This window comes from Hyla sarda, chromosome 8 (assembly GCF_029499605.1).
Source record: "Hyla sarda isolate aHylSar1 chromosome 8, aHylSar1.hap1, whole genome shotgun sequence".
In the NCBI taxonomy this organism is placed as follows: Eukaryota; Metazoa; Chordata; class Amphibia; order Anura; family Hylidae; genus Hyla; species Hyla sarda.
Genome location: NC_079196.1, coordinates 20,165,971 through 20,184,910, shown reverse-complemented (window position 1 = coordinate 20,184,910; position 18,940 = coordinate 20,165,971). Strand labels below are relative to the sequence as shown.

General features: G+C 40.0%; 1 protein-coding gene across 4 annotated transcripts in view; it reads left to right on the top strand.

The window, feature by feature from the left end:
* Positions 1-18,940, top strand: part of STK11IP (serine/threonine kinase 11 interacting protein) — a 76,440-nt gene that overhangs the window by 30,257 nt on the left and 27,243 nt on the right. For all 4 annotated transcript variants that reach the window (XM_056535891.1, XM_056535890.1, XM_056535888.1 and 1 more), the window contains exons 13-17: positions 765-834; positions 1,775-2,158; positions 2,976-3,172; positions 3,638-3,748; positions 17,063-17,264. In XM_056535891.1, coding sequence (XP_056391866.1) covers positions 765-834; positions 1,775-2,158; positions 2,976-3,172; positions 3,638-3,748; positions 17,063-17,264 — 964 coding nt within the window. The remainder of the gene's footprint in view (positions 1-764; positions 835-1,774; positions 2,159-2,975; positions 3,173-3,637; positions 3,749-17,062; positions 17,265-18,940) is intronic.

Sequence of the window (18,940 nt, the reverse complement as noted above, 5' to 3'; positions counted from 1 at the left end):
TCCCGACGTGGGGAGGATGTGCAGCGCTGCGGCTCACAGGAGGAGAAGCAGAGCAGCGCTGCGACTGATAATTCATTCGGTGTGGGGGGGGGGGGGGCAGCGCCTGCGGGTCATATATGATTAGTTCCCCAGCGCCTGTGGCTGATAACTCATTCTTGGGGGGAGGGAATGAGTTAAAAAATAAAAAAATACCGTTAAATACAGTGAAACCGCCATCATTTAAAAAAATAAATACCGTGATATACATTTTTGATCATACCACCCAGCACTAAGCAAGGGGTCCCTTTAAAAGGCAGGAAGGAAAAAAAATGACCAAAAAATTTTCTGGTCTTTATTGGGTTAACAGAAAAGAGGCCATACTCACTGGTTTACTGGTACAAGGACAGGTTAGACACCTATTCCCACAATCATAGTGGAAATAAGTGCCTAATCTGCCTTTGTTCCAGTAAACCAGTGAGTATGGCCTCTTTTCTGGGATTTTTGAGTAATTTGTTATGTTAAGGGAGCCGACACGCCCCCTCCCATAGCCATGAATGGATGGGTCGTGGCATGACGTCACAAGTGGGCGTGGCGCGACATCACGTCTCCGGCTACTGAAACCCAGCATCCTAAATGTACTGTTTAGAATGTTGGGTGCTGCATGGAGATCGCCGTGGTCCCAGCAGCGGGACCCCCGTGATCAGAAATCATATTCTCTATCCTTTTAACCCTGTAATTATTTCTGTAGTGATTCTATTAACTTTTTCCGTGCTTGACTTTGACAGGTAAAGGTCCGGAGAGCGAGCATCTCTGAGCGCAGTGACAGCGAGTGTGAACAGAGGAGCCAACCAGTCGGTCAGTACAATCTACATGTACAGTCTATCGATCAATATATCTGCAGCTGATAAAGACTAACATCAGAGATGACGCTGATGTAGGTCATGTAACTGTATAGATGCTGCTTTCGTTAGCAATCACAGCATTTAAACAGTACTGTGCCACATTCCCGGTGGTCTAATGGCCCAATCGGCACCCTCCAATGTAATCACAGGGTACCGACCGATTGTCACGGCAGCCCGAAGGCTCAGTGCCTGCCTTGACAGCTTTTACTGATGGAACAGCACTCTCCTTGTCTAAAGCAGACTAATAGATCAATGCAGTGCATTGCATTGATCTATATAAGCAATCAAATGATTGCTTATAAAAAGACTTAAAGCCTTAAAAGGGCTACTCCGCTGCTCAGTGTTTGGAACAAACTGTTTCGAACGCTGGAGTCGGCGCCGGGAGCTCGTGACGTCATAGCCCTCATGATGTCATGCCCCGCCCCCTCAATGCAAGTCTATGGGAAGGGGCGTGGCGGTGGCCACGCCCCCTCCCATAGACTTTTTAAGATAAGCCGCCCTGTGTGTGTACATGAGGAGCAGGACTATTTCTTCCCATTATATAACTTGTATTTTGTGTTTTTTAGCAGATTTCTGCTTTGCAGGCTTCATCTATAATTTGAAGTTCTCCGAGAGCAGGTGGGCGGAGCTCACTCCTTCCCACTCTATAGACTCGTATTGCTTGTCTTGCAGACACAGGACAAAGCAGAGAGGATTTCCAGAGTAGGATACAGTCTCACAGGAGAGGAAAGAAGCTTTTTTTTTTTTTTTTTTTTTTTACAGGAGAAAGAAGCTTTTTCTTTTATCTAATAGGATATATTACAAAGTTTTATTTGCTTGTACTATTAATCTATTTAAAGTTTGTTCAAATGACGGTACCTATTCAATGGGTTAATGTTCTGTGCGCATTTCAGCAACAGTCCTGCAGCACCAGAAGGACATTGAGCGCACGGACAGCTTTCGGGACCAGTTTGGCGTTGACTGGCTGCAGTACCGTCCGCACCTGGAGGATGAGCTCAGTAAAGACCACCCCGCAAGGATCAGTCCTGAACCCGCCAGACAGTCCCCACCCTTTTCTAAGGCCTTGTCCTCTCCCACAATCCTGCAAATGCCCATCGGAGCAGACGCCCAACCCCATGCCCCTGAGATCTCAAGCCCCGGCTCGGTCAGGCCGCCCAGCCCAGAGGAGGAGTCCATGGCTGACGTGTTAATAGAGAGGATCGAGGACGTTCTGGAGGACGGACTGTGGCAGCGGCAGGAGAGGAGCAGGAAGGAGGAGGAGGAGGACGTTGTAGAAGGTGAGACCTAAGGGTCAGCACACGGCTCTCAGGGCATCAACGGCCCATGTATATGCAGCACGGAGGTAAAGATGAAACCTCAAGCCTCCATTTTAAGTCATCGGACACCCGCGATTATGCAGTAGGGATCCGATGAGCACCAGCTGGCAGCTGTCACCTTAGCCCAGTGTTTCCCAACCAGGGTGCCTTCAGCTGTTAAAAAACTACAACTCCCAGCTGGGAGTTGTAGTTTTGTAACAGCTGGAGGCACCCTGCTTTGGAAACACTGCAAGAATTAGATAAACCATAAGTGTTAAAGGGGTACTCCGGTGTAAAACTTTATTTATTTTTTAAATCTACTGGTGCCAGAAAGTTAAACAGATTTGTAAATGACTTTTATTAAAAAAAATCTTTACCCTTCCAGTACTTTTTAGCAGCTGTATGCTACAGAGGAAATTCTTTTCTTTGTGAATTTCTTTTGTCTTGTCCACAGTGCTCTCTGCTGACACCTCTGTCCGTGTCAGGAACTGTCCAGAGCAGCATAGGTTTGCTATGGGGATTTTCTCCTGCTCTGGACAGTTCTGGATACGGGCATCAGGTGTTAGCAGAGAGCACTGTGGACAAAATAAAAAAGAAATTCAAAAAGAAAAGAATTTACTCTATAGCATACAGCTGCTAAAAAGTACTGGAAGGGTAAAGATTTTTTAATAAAAGTCATTTACAAATCTGTTTAACTTTCTGGCACCAGTTCATTTAAAAAATAAATAAACAAAAAAAATGTGCTCCACCGGAGTACCCCTTTAAGGCTCCATCCTTTTGTGATACTACTCTCCACCAGATGCCCTCTGTTCCCCGGTGACCGTGTGCCCCGTGGTGTACGGACAGCCGCGTAACCCTGACTGGCCGTGGGTCTTCCTGCGCGTGACCCGACAACATCTCCTAGAGATCGATCTGCAGCGCGGACGGGTGATGGTCAAGAGAGAGCTGCGGAGCCTGCGCGACATCCAGACGGCGACCACACGGTGGAACTGGAATGTGAGTGCGGTGTCTGATGGCTCTTTATATGAGGCTATGTTCACACAGCGTATTTTTTGCAGAATGTCCGCTCGGAAACACGCCATCTCCAAAGACAGCAATGCATTTCCAAGCTAAATCTTTCTGCGAAGGCCGGAATTTAGAATTTCCGTGGTATATTTTTCCATCATAGAATTTCCGCTGTGTGCACAGTGCAACAGAGTCCCATGAAAAATCACGGGACTCTGCTGCGACTGAATTTCCGATTTTAATTTTTTTAGTGTGGGTTCCCCTTAAAGGGGTCCTCTGGTGGGGAAAAAAAATTGTCTTCAAATCAACTGGTGCTAGAAAGTTATACAGATTTGTAAATGCTGTCCGGGCATGCTGGGAGTTGTAGTTTTGCAACAGCTGGAGGCACCCTGGTTGGAAAATACTGATATAGTTGAAGGCAACTGAGAAGCTTTTTCACAATCTGTTTTTCTACAGGGTGAAGATCAAGAGCTGCCATTATTGACGCTGAGCTTCCACTCCATGTGTGAGGACAAGCAGTGTGTGAGCTACGTGGTGCTGGACAATACGAAAGACATTTCCGTAAAGGTAAAATAGGGGGGGGGGGTCTCCATTCTGAAGGGGTCAGCGTTTCTTGTAGAGTTTGTTCGGGATTAGAAAACCATTGGGGTGACTTTCTTCCAGAAACAGCGCCACCCTTGTCCAAACAGGTTATGTGTGGTATTGCAGCTCAGCCCCATTGACTTCAGTAGAGCCCTGCTTCAGAACACACACTCAGCCCAAAGATGGCGGCTTCGCAATTTCTGGAAGAAAGCCACCATGGTTTTTCTAACCCCTTTTTAACCCCTTAAAGGGGTATTCCAGGCAAAAACTTTTTTATATATATATATATATCAACTGGCTCCAGAAAGTTAAACAGATTTGTAAATTACTTCTATTAAAAAATCTTAATCCTTTCAGTACTTATAAGCTTCTGAAGTTAAGGTTATTCTTTTCTGTCTAAGTGCTCTCTGATGACACGTGTCTTGGGAAACGCCCAGTTTAGAAGCAAATCCCCATAGCAAACCTCTTCTAAACTGGGCGTTTCCCGAGACAGGTGTCATCAGAGAACAACCTTGACTTCAGAAGCTCATAAGTACTGAAAGGATTAAGATTTTTTAATAGAAGTAATTTACAAATCTGTTTAACTTTCTGGAGCCAGTTGATATATATAAAAAAGTTTTTACCTGGTATACTCCTTTAAGGACTCAGCCCATAAAATTTTATTTTTACGTTTTCGTTTTTTTCCTCCTCGCCTTCAAAAAAAATCATAACTCTTTTACATTTTCATCCACAGACTAGTATGAGGGCTTGTTTTTTGCGCAACCAGTTGTCCGTTGTAATGACATTACAAATTTTACCATAAAATGTATGGCGCAACCAAAAAAATACTATTTGTGTGGGAAAATTAAAAAGAAAAGCGAAATTTGGAAGGTTTTGTTTTCACGCCGTACAATTTACGGTAAAATTTACCTGTGTTCTTTATTCTTTGGGTCAATACGATAAAAATGATACCCATGATAACATACTTTTCTATTACTGTTGCGCTTAAAAAAAAATTTTTAACCAAAAGTTAACATTTTAACAAAAAGTTTTTAACCAAATTAGTACGTTTAAAATCCCCCTATTTTGAAGACCTATAACTTTTTCATTTTTCCGTATAAGCGGCGGTATGAGGGCTTATTTTTTGCGCCGTGATCTGTACTTTTTATTGATACCATATTTGCATATCTAAAATATTTAATACATTTTTTATACATTTTTTTTAACTAAAATGTTATAATAAAAAAAGCAGCAATTTTAAACTTTTTTTTTTTATGTTCACGCCGTTCACCTTACGGCATCATTAACATTATATTTTAATAGTTCGGATAATTACGCGCGCGGTGATGACAAATATGTTTATAAAAAACATTTTTACACTTTTTGGGGGTGAAATGGGGAAAATGGGACAACTTACATTTTTATTGGGGGAGGTTTTTTTTCACATATTTCGTTTAACTTTTTTTTTTTTTTACTTTTATTTTTATGCTTTAATAGTCCCCACAGGGGACTATCTATAGCAATCATTTGATTGCTAATACTGTTCAGTGCTATGCATAGGACACAGCACTGATCAGTGTTATCGGTCATCTTCTGCTCTGGTCTGTTCGATCTCAAACCAGAGCAGAAGACCTGTTGAAGGAAGCGGAGGCAGGTTATAGGACCTCCGTCTGTCGACCTGGATGATCAGATTGCTGCGGCAGAGCTGCGGGCGATCCGATCATCCATTTTAGTGACCGCAGTGCTGCAGATGCCGTGATCTGTATTGATCACGGTATCTGAGGGAGTTAATGGCGGACATCCGCGCTATGCTCGTGGTCATGTATAGGATGTAAATGTACGTCCTGGTGCGTTAAGTACCACCTCACCAGGACGTACATTTACGTCCTGCTTCGTTAAGGGGTTATCCAGGTTATCCAGGGGTTATCCAGGATTTGAAAAAAATAAAGGTGTTATCCAGGAATACAAAAACAGGGCTACTTTCTTCCAAAAACAGCACCACCCCTGTCCTCAGATTTTGTGTGGTGTAACAGCTTGGCTCCATTCACTTCAATGGAACTGAGCTGCAAGACTACACACAACCTGAGGACAGGAGTGGCGCTGTTTTTGGAAGAAAGTAGCCCTGTTTTTGTATTCCTGGATAACACCTTTATTCTTGGTTGGTCACTAGGGGGCGCAGTTCAAAAGAATAGTAGTCGTATACTTCTATCTCATATCTATCTATCTATCGATCTCATATCTATCTATCTATCTCATATCTATCTCATATCTCTCTATCGATCTCATATCTATCTATCTATCTCATCTATCTATCTTTCTCATATCTATCTATCTCTATCTATCTCATATCTATCTATCTCATATCTATTTAGCTCATATCTATCTATCTCATATCTATTTAGCTCATATCTATCTATCTCATATCTATCTCATATCTATCTATCTCATATCTATCTATCTCATATCTATCTATCTCATATCTATCTATCTCATATCCATCTATCTCATATCCATCTATCTCATATCTATCTATCTCATATCTATCTATCTCATATCTATCTATCTCATATCTATCTATCTCATATCCATCTATCTCATATCTATCTATCTCATATCTATCTATCTCATATCTATCTATCTCATATCCATCTATCTCATATCCATCTATCTCATATCCATCTATCTCATATCCATCTATCTCATATCCATCTATCTCATATCCATCTATCTCATATCCATCTATCTCATATCCATCTATCTCATATCTATCTATCTATCTATCTCATATCTATCTATCTATCTCATATCTATCTATCTCATATCTATCTATCTATCTATCTCATATCTATCTCTCTCATATCTATTTCATATCTATCTATCTATCTATCTCATATCTATTTAGGTCATATCTATCTATCTCATATCTATCTCTCTCATATCTATCTCTCTCATATCTATTTATCTCATATCTATCTAGGATGTGCAGCGCCCGTGGGTCATATATGATTAGTTCCCCAGCTGCTCGAGGGGGGAAATGAGTGGGGAAAAAAATACTGTTAAATACTGTGAAACCGCCATAATTTTGAAAAATACCGTGATACACATTTTTGGTCATACCGCCCAGCACTAAGATAGATATGAGATAGATAGATAGATATGAGATAGATAGATATGAGATAGATAGATAAGTGATATATAGATAGATAGATATGAAATAGATATGAGATAGAGAGATATGAGATGAGATGGATCGATAGATATGTGATAGAACAAAATGGATGACCGCAGCACTCCATAAGGTGAAAAAAAGAAAGTTTCTTTATTCCATGAACAAAACTTGGTGCGACGTTTCGGGGTCCTCACAACATCATTCTCAAGCAAACAATAGTGATCATTACAGGGTATATATAGGGTGGAGCATGTCAGAATCAATTACAAACAATTAAAAGTGCATACAAATATTACAGTGCATATATTATACATGATAGGGGATGTAATACAGATCATCCGAGTGTTGGTCATGGTTAAAATCAAATCCACGTATGGATCACATAGAGAATGGTGATATTACATATATAAGATTAATACAGCAATATCATTTAATAACAAGGGGGTGGGTCTGTGGTATAACTCACCGGGGGGGGGGAACGATCTCCATGCATGCAGTACAATGGGAGGAGCGGCGTCCGTCACCACGACAACCGGGAATACAGCATAAGAATTACTATTGCCCGCAAGTAAGATGGCCGCCGGAACGGCTCTGAATGCTTGTGCGCATGCGCCAAGCGACGGAGCCGGCCGACGTCAGTAAGGGTGATGTCAGAGATCACATGATGTGCCTCCGACACTTGTGATTGGTCCAACAGCACTGTAATGCACAAAATACTCTTGGCGTTCGGCGCCATTGTACTGCATGCATGGAGATCGTCCCCCCCCCCCCCGGTGAGTTATACCACAGACCCACCCCCTTGTTATTAAATGATATTGCTGTATTAATTTTATATATGTAATATCACCATTCTCTATGTGATCCATACGTGGATTTGATTTTAACCATGACCAACACTCGGATGATCTGTATTACATCCCCTATCATGTATAATATATGCACTGTAATATTTGTATGCACTTTTAATTGTTTGTAATTGATTCTGACATGCTCCACCCTATATATACCCTGTAATGATCACTATTGTTTGCTTGAGAATGATGTTGTGAGGACACCGAAACGTCGCACCAAGTTTTGTTCATGGAATAAAGACACTTTCTTTTTTTCACCTTATGGAGTGCTGCGGTCATCCATTTTGTTCTATGCTGTGAATTTGAACCCAGGACCCAGGGTCCCAGAGGCCGACGCGCACCCCTTACTATTTCTACACCTTTATTTGAGGTGCTGCTCTACCGTTTTCTAGATAGGTAGAATATAAAATATATATAATTTTATTGATTGTATTAAAAAGATATAGGGGGAGATTTATCAAAACCTGTGCAGAGGAAGAGTGGGGCAGTTGCCCATAGCAACCAATCAGATTGCTTCTTTCATTTTCCACAGGCCTCTTTAGAGGCCTGTGGAAAATGAAAGAAGCAATCTGATTGGTTGCTATGGGCAACTGCACCACTCTTCCTCTGCACAGGTTTTGATAAATCTCCCCCATAGTTCATGAGACATAAAAGAGGGGGAGGATTACAACTACTGGGGGAGACTAGACTAAAGGGGCGACATTACCTGCTTGCGCATAATACATTAACACAAAGATGAAGTGCATAATAGGGGCTATTACAGCTTCCATGGAGTGCATGATCACGTCTAAAAACCAGCATACATACCAAGGAACTATAGAAAAACAATGCAGCAGCTGAACCAAGCAGGAGTGACGCCACCCCAACAATCGTTTCGGCGATACCTTCGTCCTGGGGGTGGCGTCCTAACAGTGCATGATGGTATAAATACACAGAGTAGTCTAGTCTAGTCTCCCCCAGTAGTTGTAATCCTCCCCCTCTTTTATGTCTTATGAACTATATGTTTTTAATACAATCAATAAAATTATATATATTTTATATTCTACCTAAATGACTCCTTTTGTATTTGTGGTATAACTAATTGTATGGAGATCATATATGAAGCCGCAGTTACTTTAGTGCCATTCATTTTTAGAGATCTATGATATCCTAATTATATAGTACAGGCATTATTGTCTATATGCTGCTGATTGCATTTACATTTTCTAGATATGAGATAGATATGAGATAGATATGAGATAGATATGAGATAGATATGAGATAGATAGATATGAGATAGATAGATATGAGAGAGATAGATATGAGAGAGATAGATATGAGAGAGATAGATATGAGAGAGATAGATATGAGAGAGATAGATATGAGAGAGATAGATATGAGAGAGATAGATATGAGAGAGATAGATATGAGAGAGATAGATATGAGAGAGATAGATAGGAGAGAGATAGATAGGAGAGAGATAGATAGGAGAGAGATAGATATGAGAGAGATAGATATGAGAGAGATAGATATGAGAGAGAGAGATAGATATGAGAGAGAGAGATAGATATGAGAGAGATAGATAGATATGAGAGAGATAGATAGATATGAGAGAGAGAGATAGATATGAGAGAGATAGATATGAGAGAGATAGATATGAGAGAGATAGATATGAGAGAGATAGATATGAGAGAGATAGATAGGAGAGAGATAGATAGGAGAGAGATAGATAGGAGAGAGATAGATATGAGAGAGATAGATATGAGAGAGATAGATATGAGAGAGAGAGATAGATATGAGAGAGAGAGATAGATATGAGAGAGAGAGATAGATATGAGAGAGATAGATAGATATGAGAGAGATAGATAGATATGAGAGAGATAGATATGAGAGAGATAGATATGAGAGAGATAGATATGAGAGAGATTGATATGAGAGATTGATATGAGAGAGATTGATATGAGAGAGATTGATATGAGAGAGATAGATATGAGAGAGATAGATATGAGAGAGATAGATATGAGAGAGATAGATATGAGAGAGATAGATATGAGATAGATAGATATGAGATAGATAGATATGAGATAGATAGATATGAGATAGATATGAGATAGATATGAGAGAGATAGATAGATAGATATGAGATAGATATGAGAGAGATAGATAGATAGATAGATATGAGATAGATAGATATGAGATAGATAGATATGAGATAGATATGATAGATAGATAGATATGAGAGATAGATAGATATGAGAGATAGATAGATAGATATGAGATAGATAGATAGATATGAGATAGATAGATAGATATGAGATAGATAGATATGAGATAGATAGATATGAGATAGATAGATAGATATGAGATAGATAGATAGATATGAGATAGATAGATATGATTTAGATAGATATGATTTAGATAGATATGAGATAGATATGATAGATATGAGATAGATATGAGATAGATATGAGATAGATATGAGATAGATAGATAGATGATAGATAGATAGATAGATATGAGATAGATAGATAGATATGAGATAGATAGATAGATAGATATGATAGATATGAGATAGATATGATAGATATGAGATAGATATGATAGATATTAGGGGTGTGAATCGCCAAGAATTTGGCGATTCGATTCGAATCGCGATACCAGTGTGGCGATTCGATATATCGCGATATATCGCGATACCGTCTAGGTGACGATACATCGCGATATATCGCCCACCTGGGAGCATTCATAGATCCCAATAGACGCCGCTGTCAGCTTTGACAGCGGCGATCTAGTACTCCGGTGCTCACTTTTCTCATGTTATCCCGTCCGGGCTGCAAAATAAAATAAAACGCACTTTATCTTACCTGCCAACGAGCCCCCGGAGCTCCGGTACAGGTGTTCGGTCCCCGGGCTGTATTCTTCTTACTTCCTGTTAGTCCGGCACGTCACATGGAGCTTCAGCCTATCACCAGCGGAGGCGGGACATCGCTGCGGCCAGTGATAGGCTGAAGCTCCATGTGACGTGCCGGACTAACAGGAAGTAAGAAGAATACAGCCCGGGGACCGAACACCTGTACCGGACTGTACCGGAGCTCCGCGGGCTCGTTGGCAGGTAAGAAAAGTGCGTTTTATTAAAAATTCCACATCCCTAAAAGAATCGATTCAAAAATATTTTGAATCGATTCTGTATCGGCAAATGAAAAATCGCGATTATCGCGAGAATCGATTTTTTCTTACATCCCTAATAGATATGAGATAGATATGATAGATAGATGGATAGATAGGAGATAGATGGATGGATATGAGATAGATGGATGGATATGAGATAGATAGATAGATGGATGGATATGAGATAGATATGAGATAGATATGAGATGGATGAATATGGGATAGATGGATGGATATGAGATAGATGGATGGATATGAGATAGATAGATAGATGGATGGATATGAGATAGATATGAGATGGATGAATATGGGATAGATGGATGGATATGAGATAGATGGATGGATATGAGATAGATAGATAGATGGATGGATATGAGATAGATAGATGGATGGATATGAGATAGATGGATGGATGGATATGAGATAGATGGATGGATGGATATGAGATAGATGGATGGATATGAGATAGATGGATGGATATGAGATAGATAGATAGATAGATAGATAGATGGATGGATATGAGATAGATGGATGGATGGATATGAGATAGATAGATGGATGGATATGACAGAGATGGATATGACAGAGATGGATATGACAGAGATGGATATGACAGAGATGGATATGACAGAGATGGATATGACAGAGATGGATATGACAGAGATGGATATGACAGAGATGGATATGACAGAGATGGATATGACAGAGATGGATATGACCGAGATGGATATGACCGAGATGGATATGACCGAGATGGATATGACCGAGATGGATATGACCGAGATGGATATGACCGAGATGGATATGACCGAGATGGATATGACATGAGATGGATATGACATGAGATGGATATGACATGAGATAGATGGATGGATTTGAGATAGATGGATAGATATCTGTGCGCATACATTAATAAATTCTCACACAGTGAATAAATACTGCTATGTGGGTGATAACCAGATGATCTACTGAGATTGTATCTCACACACTGTATGTTACTGTGATATGTGACAATGTAAATGATCCTGGTATATAGTGTATGTATAACTGTCCAACATAAATCCTCATCAGCTGTGTTATTGTAAGAGAAGGCAAGAGGAGGCATGTACTGATCATAGGGAAAACTGCTCAACCATAGGAGCCCACACCGCCATCTCCTGATCTCTGTGCTGATACATCTGTCAAAAATGAACTCCGATAACATAACCTTCTCCTATTTGTATATAGGGGACAGAATTATAGCAGTTATATTCTTGTATATAGGAGCAGTATTATAGTAGTTATATTCTTGTATATAGGAGCAGTATTATAGCAGTTATATTCTTGTATATAGGAGGCAGTATTATAGTAGTTATATTCTTGTATATAGGAGGCAGTATTATAGTAGTTATATTCTTGTATATAGGAGCAGTATTATAGTAGTTATATTCTTGTATATAGGAGGCAGTGTTATAGTAGTTATATTCTTGTATATAGGAGGCAGTATTATAGTAGTTATATTCTTGTATATAGGAGGCAGTATTATAGTAGTTATATTCTTGTATATAGGAGCAGTATTATAGTAGTTATATTCTTGTATATAGGAACAGTATTATAGTAGTTATATTCTTGTATATAGGAGCAGTATTATAGTAGTTATATTCTTGTATATAGGAGCAGTATTATAGTAGTTATATTCCTGTATATAGGTGCAGTATTATAGTAGTTATATTCTTGTATATAGGTGCAGTATTATAGTAGTTATATTCTTGTATATAGGAGTAGTATTATAGTAGTTATATTCTTGTATATAGGAGCAGTATTATAGTAGTTATATTCTTGTATATAGGAGGCAGTATTATAGTAGTTATATTCTTGTATATAGGAGCAGTATTATAGTAGTTATATTCTTGTATATAGGAGGCAGTATTATAGTAGTTATATTCTTGTATATAGGAGCAGTATTATAGTAGTTATATTCTTGTATATAGGAGGCAGTATTATAGTAGTTATATTCTTGTATATAGGAGCAGTATTATAGTAGTTATATTCTTGTATATAGGAGCAGTATTATAGTAGTTATATTCTTGTATATAGGAGCAGTATTATAGTAGTTATATTCTTGTATATAGGAGGCAGTATTATAGTAGTTATATTCTTGTATATAGGAGGCAGTATTATAGTAGTTATATTCTTGTATATAGGAGCAGTATTATAGTAGTTATATTCTTGTATATAGGAACAGTATTATAGTAGTTATATTCTTGTATATAGGAGGCAGTATTATAGTAGTTATATTCTTGTATATAGGAGCAGTATTATAGTAGTTATATTCTTGTATATAGGAACAGTATTATAGTAGATATATTCTTGTTTATAGGAGCAGTTGTTCTGAAGTATTATACAGGATATAACTCAGGATCATTACAGGATAAGTAATGTAATGTATGTACACAGTGACCTCACCAGCAGAATAGTGAGTACAGCTCTGGAGTATAATACAGGATATAACTCAGGATCAGTACAGGATAAGTAATGTAATGTATGTACACAGTGACCTCACCAGCAGAATAGTGAGTACAGCTCTGGAGTATAATACAGGATATAACTCAGGATCAGTACAGGATAAGTAATGTAATGTATGTACACGGTGACCTCACCAGCAGAATAGTGAGTACAGCTCTGGAGTATAATACAGGATATAACTCAGGATCAGTACAGGATAAGTAATGTAATGTATGTACACAGTGACCCCACCAGCAGAATAGTGAGTACAGCTCTGGAGTATAATACAGGATATAACTCAGGATCAGTACAGGAAAAGTAATGTAATGTATATACACAGTGACCCCACCAGCAGAATAGTGAGTACTTTTCTGGAGTATAATACAGGATATAACTCAGGATCAGTACAGGATAAGTAATGTAATGTATATAAACAGTGACCTCACCAGCAGAATAGTGAGTACAGCTCTGGAGTATAATACAGGATATAACTCAGGATCAGTACAGGATAAGTAATGTAATGTATATACACATTGACCTCACCAGCAGAATAGTGAGTACAGCTCTGGAGTATAATACAGGATATAACTCAGGATCAGTACAGGATAAGTAATGTAATGTATATACACAGTGACCTCACCAGCAGAATAGGGAGTACAGCTCTGGAGTATAATACAGGATATAACTCAGGATCAGTACAGGATAAGTAATGTAATGTATATACACATTGACCTCACCAGCAGAATAGTGAGTACAGCTCTGGAGTATAATACAGGATATAACTCAGGATCAGTACAGGATAAGTAATGTAATGTATATACACAGTGACCTCACCAGCAGAATAGTGAGTACAGCTCTGGAGTATAATACAGGATATAACTCAGGATCAGTACAGGATAAGTAATGTAATGTATGTACACAGTGACCTCACCAGCAGAATAGTGAGTACAGCTCTGGAGTATAATACAGGATATAACTCGGGATCAGTACAGGATAAGTAGTATACACAGTGACTCAGGTCTATATATAACTTGTACGGTGCTGATCAGAGGGGAATATACTTGTTACATTCCCGGATTGTTGACTGACTCCTCGGGATTAAAGGGCCGGCGTCCTGTTTAGACCGGACTCTGCAGGATCTTTACTTTCCTTATAACTTTTCTTGGCTGCACAGAATGTAGTTGACGTCTGGTGTCTCCTGTGTGAAGTGATCACAGGCAGCGACATGTCCGACCCCCCATCGCCTGAGCTCCGCTGAAGTTCAAAGCTGCACAATCCCTCTTAGGGAATATGATGTTTTTCTCGTGCTGACCGGTCCGAACACGATCCGCACTGAATTAACATTTTTAACTCTTGACCTTTCTTCATATTTTCAACTTAAAATGATTTTGAAAGTCGTACGCCGCAGGCAGGAACCATCTTTTACAATGATCCTATCTGCCCCTCCACACGCACCTGCTCAATGGCAGATGTGCGGATTATTATTTATATAGGGAGATCCTCAGTGAATGATAAGAGCCTGGAGAACTACACCTCCCAGCAAACTTACCTACCTAGTAACTGCCCCCCCTTTACAAAGGTTAAAGGGGTACTCCACTGGCCAGCGTTCCGAAGTGAATGTTCCGAACGCTGTTTTCAAGCCACAGAGGTCGGGCACGCCCATTGTGATGTGATGGCCACGCCTCCTCAATGCAAGTCAAAAGGAGGGGGCATGACGGCAGTCACGCCCCCTCCCGTAGACTTGCATTGAGGGGGCGTGACCATGACGTCGCAAGGGGCGTGTCCGTACCCCGCGGCTCGAAAATAGCGTTCGGAACATTTACTTCGGAACGCTGGCCAGTGGAGTACCCCTTTAATTGCCTGCGTTCTGGTTCATGTAAATAAAGTTCTTTTTATATAGTGAAAAGTTTTACAACTCTCATACTATGGGGGTGAATTTTTCAGGGCCTTGGTGCCAGTTTTTTGGCGTTAAAAAAAAAATGCTTTTCCTGTGTCATGTGCAAAAATGTGCAACTTTCTTTTTCTTTCTAATTTTCAAGATCTCTGCTTGCATTCAGTGAAAGAAAACGTTATTGTTTGCATCTAGGGACTGTAATAAATATTCATTACCTCTTTGAAAAGACCAGACCCCTTAACCCAATAATGTCCAAACTGCGGCCCCTCCAGATGTTACAAAACTACAAATCCCTGCATGCCCTGACAGCAAATGGCTGTCTAGGCATGCTGGGAGTTGTAGTTTTGCAACATCTCGAGAGCCACAGTTTGGACATCACTGCCTTAACCAGACCAGATTTTAGATATGTTTTGTGCCATTTTTGGGGATTTGGGTTCTACGATACGTTACCTATACAAAAGCTGTTTCTTCTTGCAGCTGAGGGTTCTGCAATTTTATCCGGTCTAAAAGAATCCCGTGTGAGCTAAATGCCTCGACTGATACATTTTGGGCGTGCTTATACATTGGATGACAGTGGTCTCCAAACTGTGGGCCTCCAGCTGTTGCAAAACTACAACTCCCAGCATGCCCGGACAGCCAAAGGCTGTCCGGTCATGCTGGGAATTGTAGTTTGGCAACAGCTTGAGGCACGCTGTTTGGAAAATACATTATAATATACATTATACATAAGTAATAGATATATAGAGATATATATATATATATATATATATATATATATATATATATATATATATATATATATATATATATATATAATCACACATACACACACACACACACACACACACCCTAATGTTGTCAATTTGTGTAGCCGTATTTGTCCAGTGATGCAAATGTTGCAGTATCTTTTAATACCTTTTTTATTGGACTCAACAAAATTATTTTAGTCCAATAAAGAAGGTATTACAAAATACCGCAACATTTATTGATTTGTATATTATATATATATATATATATATATATATATATGAGATGACTTTACTGACAGTAAATTCGATTTGGCACGAACTTCTCGGCTCGGCAGTTGATGGCTTTTCCTGCATAAATTAGTTCAGCTTTCCGGTGCTCCGGTGGGCTGGAAAAGGTGGATACAGTCCTAAGAGACTCTTTCCTAGGACTGTATCCACCTTTTCCAGCCCACGGGAACACCTGAAAACTGAACTAATTTATGCAGGATAAGTAATCAACTGCCGAGCCGAGAAGTTCGTGACAAATCGAATTTACTGTAAGTTCGCTCATCTCTAATATATATATATATATATATATATATATATATATATATATATATATACACACACACACAAAATCCAAAATCAATGCAGCACCCAAAAATGTGAAAAAAAGGTTTTTAATCCATCAAAAACAGTGTTACAGATAGGCGATGCTTCTATCCTCTCTAATATCATATATATATATATATATATATATAGATATATATAGATATATAGATATATATAGATATATATAGATATATATAAATATACAGTCCCAAAATAAAGCGGCACTACTTATCCAGTCCAATAAGAAAATTGGTGCCAGTGTCCCAAGGGACTTGATCAGAGTCCATCCTAGATAAAAACCAGATATAGGCGCAGCACTCCAACAAAAGGTGATTTAATGTCTCATGTCAGCATCACAAATATATATATATATATATATAATTTTTTTTGTTGTTTTGTTTTGTTTATACATATCCTGTTTTTTTTGTGGTTTAGACCCTCCTAAATTTGCTGTATCCAGTGCTGGAGGAGAATGTGAAGTTCATGGCAAGTGCCGTACAAGGCCCCGCCAGGCTCCAGTGTCTAAAATGCAAATCAGAATTCAGCCAACAGGAGGACAGCGGGATCATCCTCAGTCCGGACATGAAGAGACCGACCGAAGACGACGTATCCGATGTGTACCGCAACAACCACACAGGTAACAAGTGGTGGACATTCCTACCACATCCAGTTCTTTCTTCTTCTTCTTCTTCTTCTTTTGCCATTTGTGACAATTCATTGGAGAAACATTGTTTGATGCCGGTCATTGTCCCTACGGTAACACCGCACCAGTCAGACCTTTACAGAAAGGGCACCACAAATGTATAGGATGCTAAAAAAAAATGATAATATATGGACATAAGATGATTCAGCAGAAAAGCCGGCCATACGCATGAGTCGTGTCACAATCCGTATATGGGGGCCTCCCGACTACCATAACAGCAGGACATCTTGTATTTTAACTGCCAGATCCTTTTTAGAACACATGCATGCTTGGCTAAGCTGAGCGTGCATGCATTTGGGGGGAGGGATCAGGAGACATAGCTGTTGTCTGAACGAACATTTGGCGACAGATATCTTATTTGTGTGGTCAGATTAATAAAGGGGCTGTGCAGGATTAGAAAAAAAACATGGCTACTATCTTCCGAAAAAACAGCGCCACCCCTGTCCTGGTTATATGAATTAGGACAACTCTGCTCCATTCACTTCAATGGAAATGAGCTGTGATGCCACTTACAAACTTCGGACAGGGGTTGTGCTGTTTTAGGGTACGTTCACGCGGAATTACGCTCGGTAAAGTTTATCATAGAGTGAATGGATCTTCCGCGAGACCCGTTCACACTGAGCGATTTCAGCAGCGGAAAAGCTGCCAGACTGAATCTCCACTCGCTGAATTCTGCGAAGATTCAGCTTCAAATGCCCAGTGTGAACGCACCCTTATCAAGAATGAAGCTTTGTTTTTGTAATCCAAGATGACCCCTTTAATATAAGAGATAGGAGATGCTGTGTCATCCATCAATCAGTGCCTGGAGTTAACTTTGGGGATATATATGTATACAGTAACCCCCCCGACCTACAATGGCCCGACATACGATCATTTCATCATACGATGGCCTCTCAGAGGTAGCATCTACATACAATGCTTTGTATGTCGGGGCCATCGTATAAACGGCTATCCGGCAGCGCAGACTGCTTCAGCTGCCACCGGATAGCCGTTTACGGTGCCCCGTGTGGTCCGCTGACGATCACTTACCTGTCCTCGGGGCTCCGGAGCGTCCTCTTTAGGTTCCCCTCCATCGTCTGCGCTCTCCATCGTCGTCATCACGTCGTTGCGCACGCCGTCCCGTCATCCAATAGGAGCTGTGTGCGTAGCGACGTGATGGCGGCGACGGAGAGCGGCAACGGAAAGCGAGGATGCCGGGGAAGCAGAGGCCTTGCTGGAGCGTCGGGGACACCTCAGGGACGCAGCGACAGTGATGGACGGCGACATATATGGCAGCGGTGACAAGCGGTAACGGTCCGGAGCGGTGGGGACACGTGAGTATAACTTCCTATACCAGTGGTCTTGGTCCGCAGGTTGTAGACCACTGTCCTATACTTTACATTGCACGGATCCCTCAACATACGATGGTTTCAACAAACGATGGTCCATTTGGAACGGATTACGATCGTTGAGGGACCACTGTGTGTGTGTGTGTGTATGTATATGTGTATGTATATATATATATATATATATATATATATATATATATATATATATACACATACACATATATATTATTATGGATAGATATCAGATAGATACAGAGGGGCACAAAAGTATTTAGTCAGCCA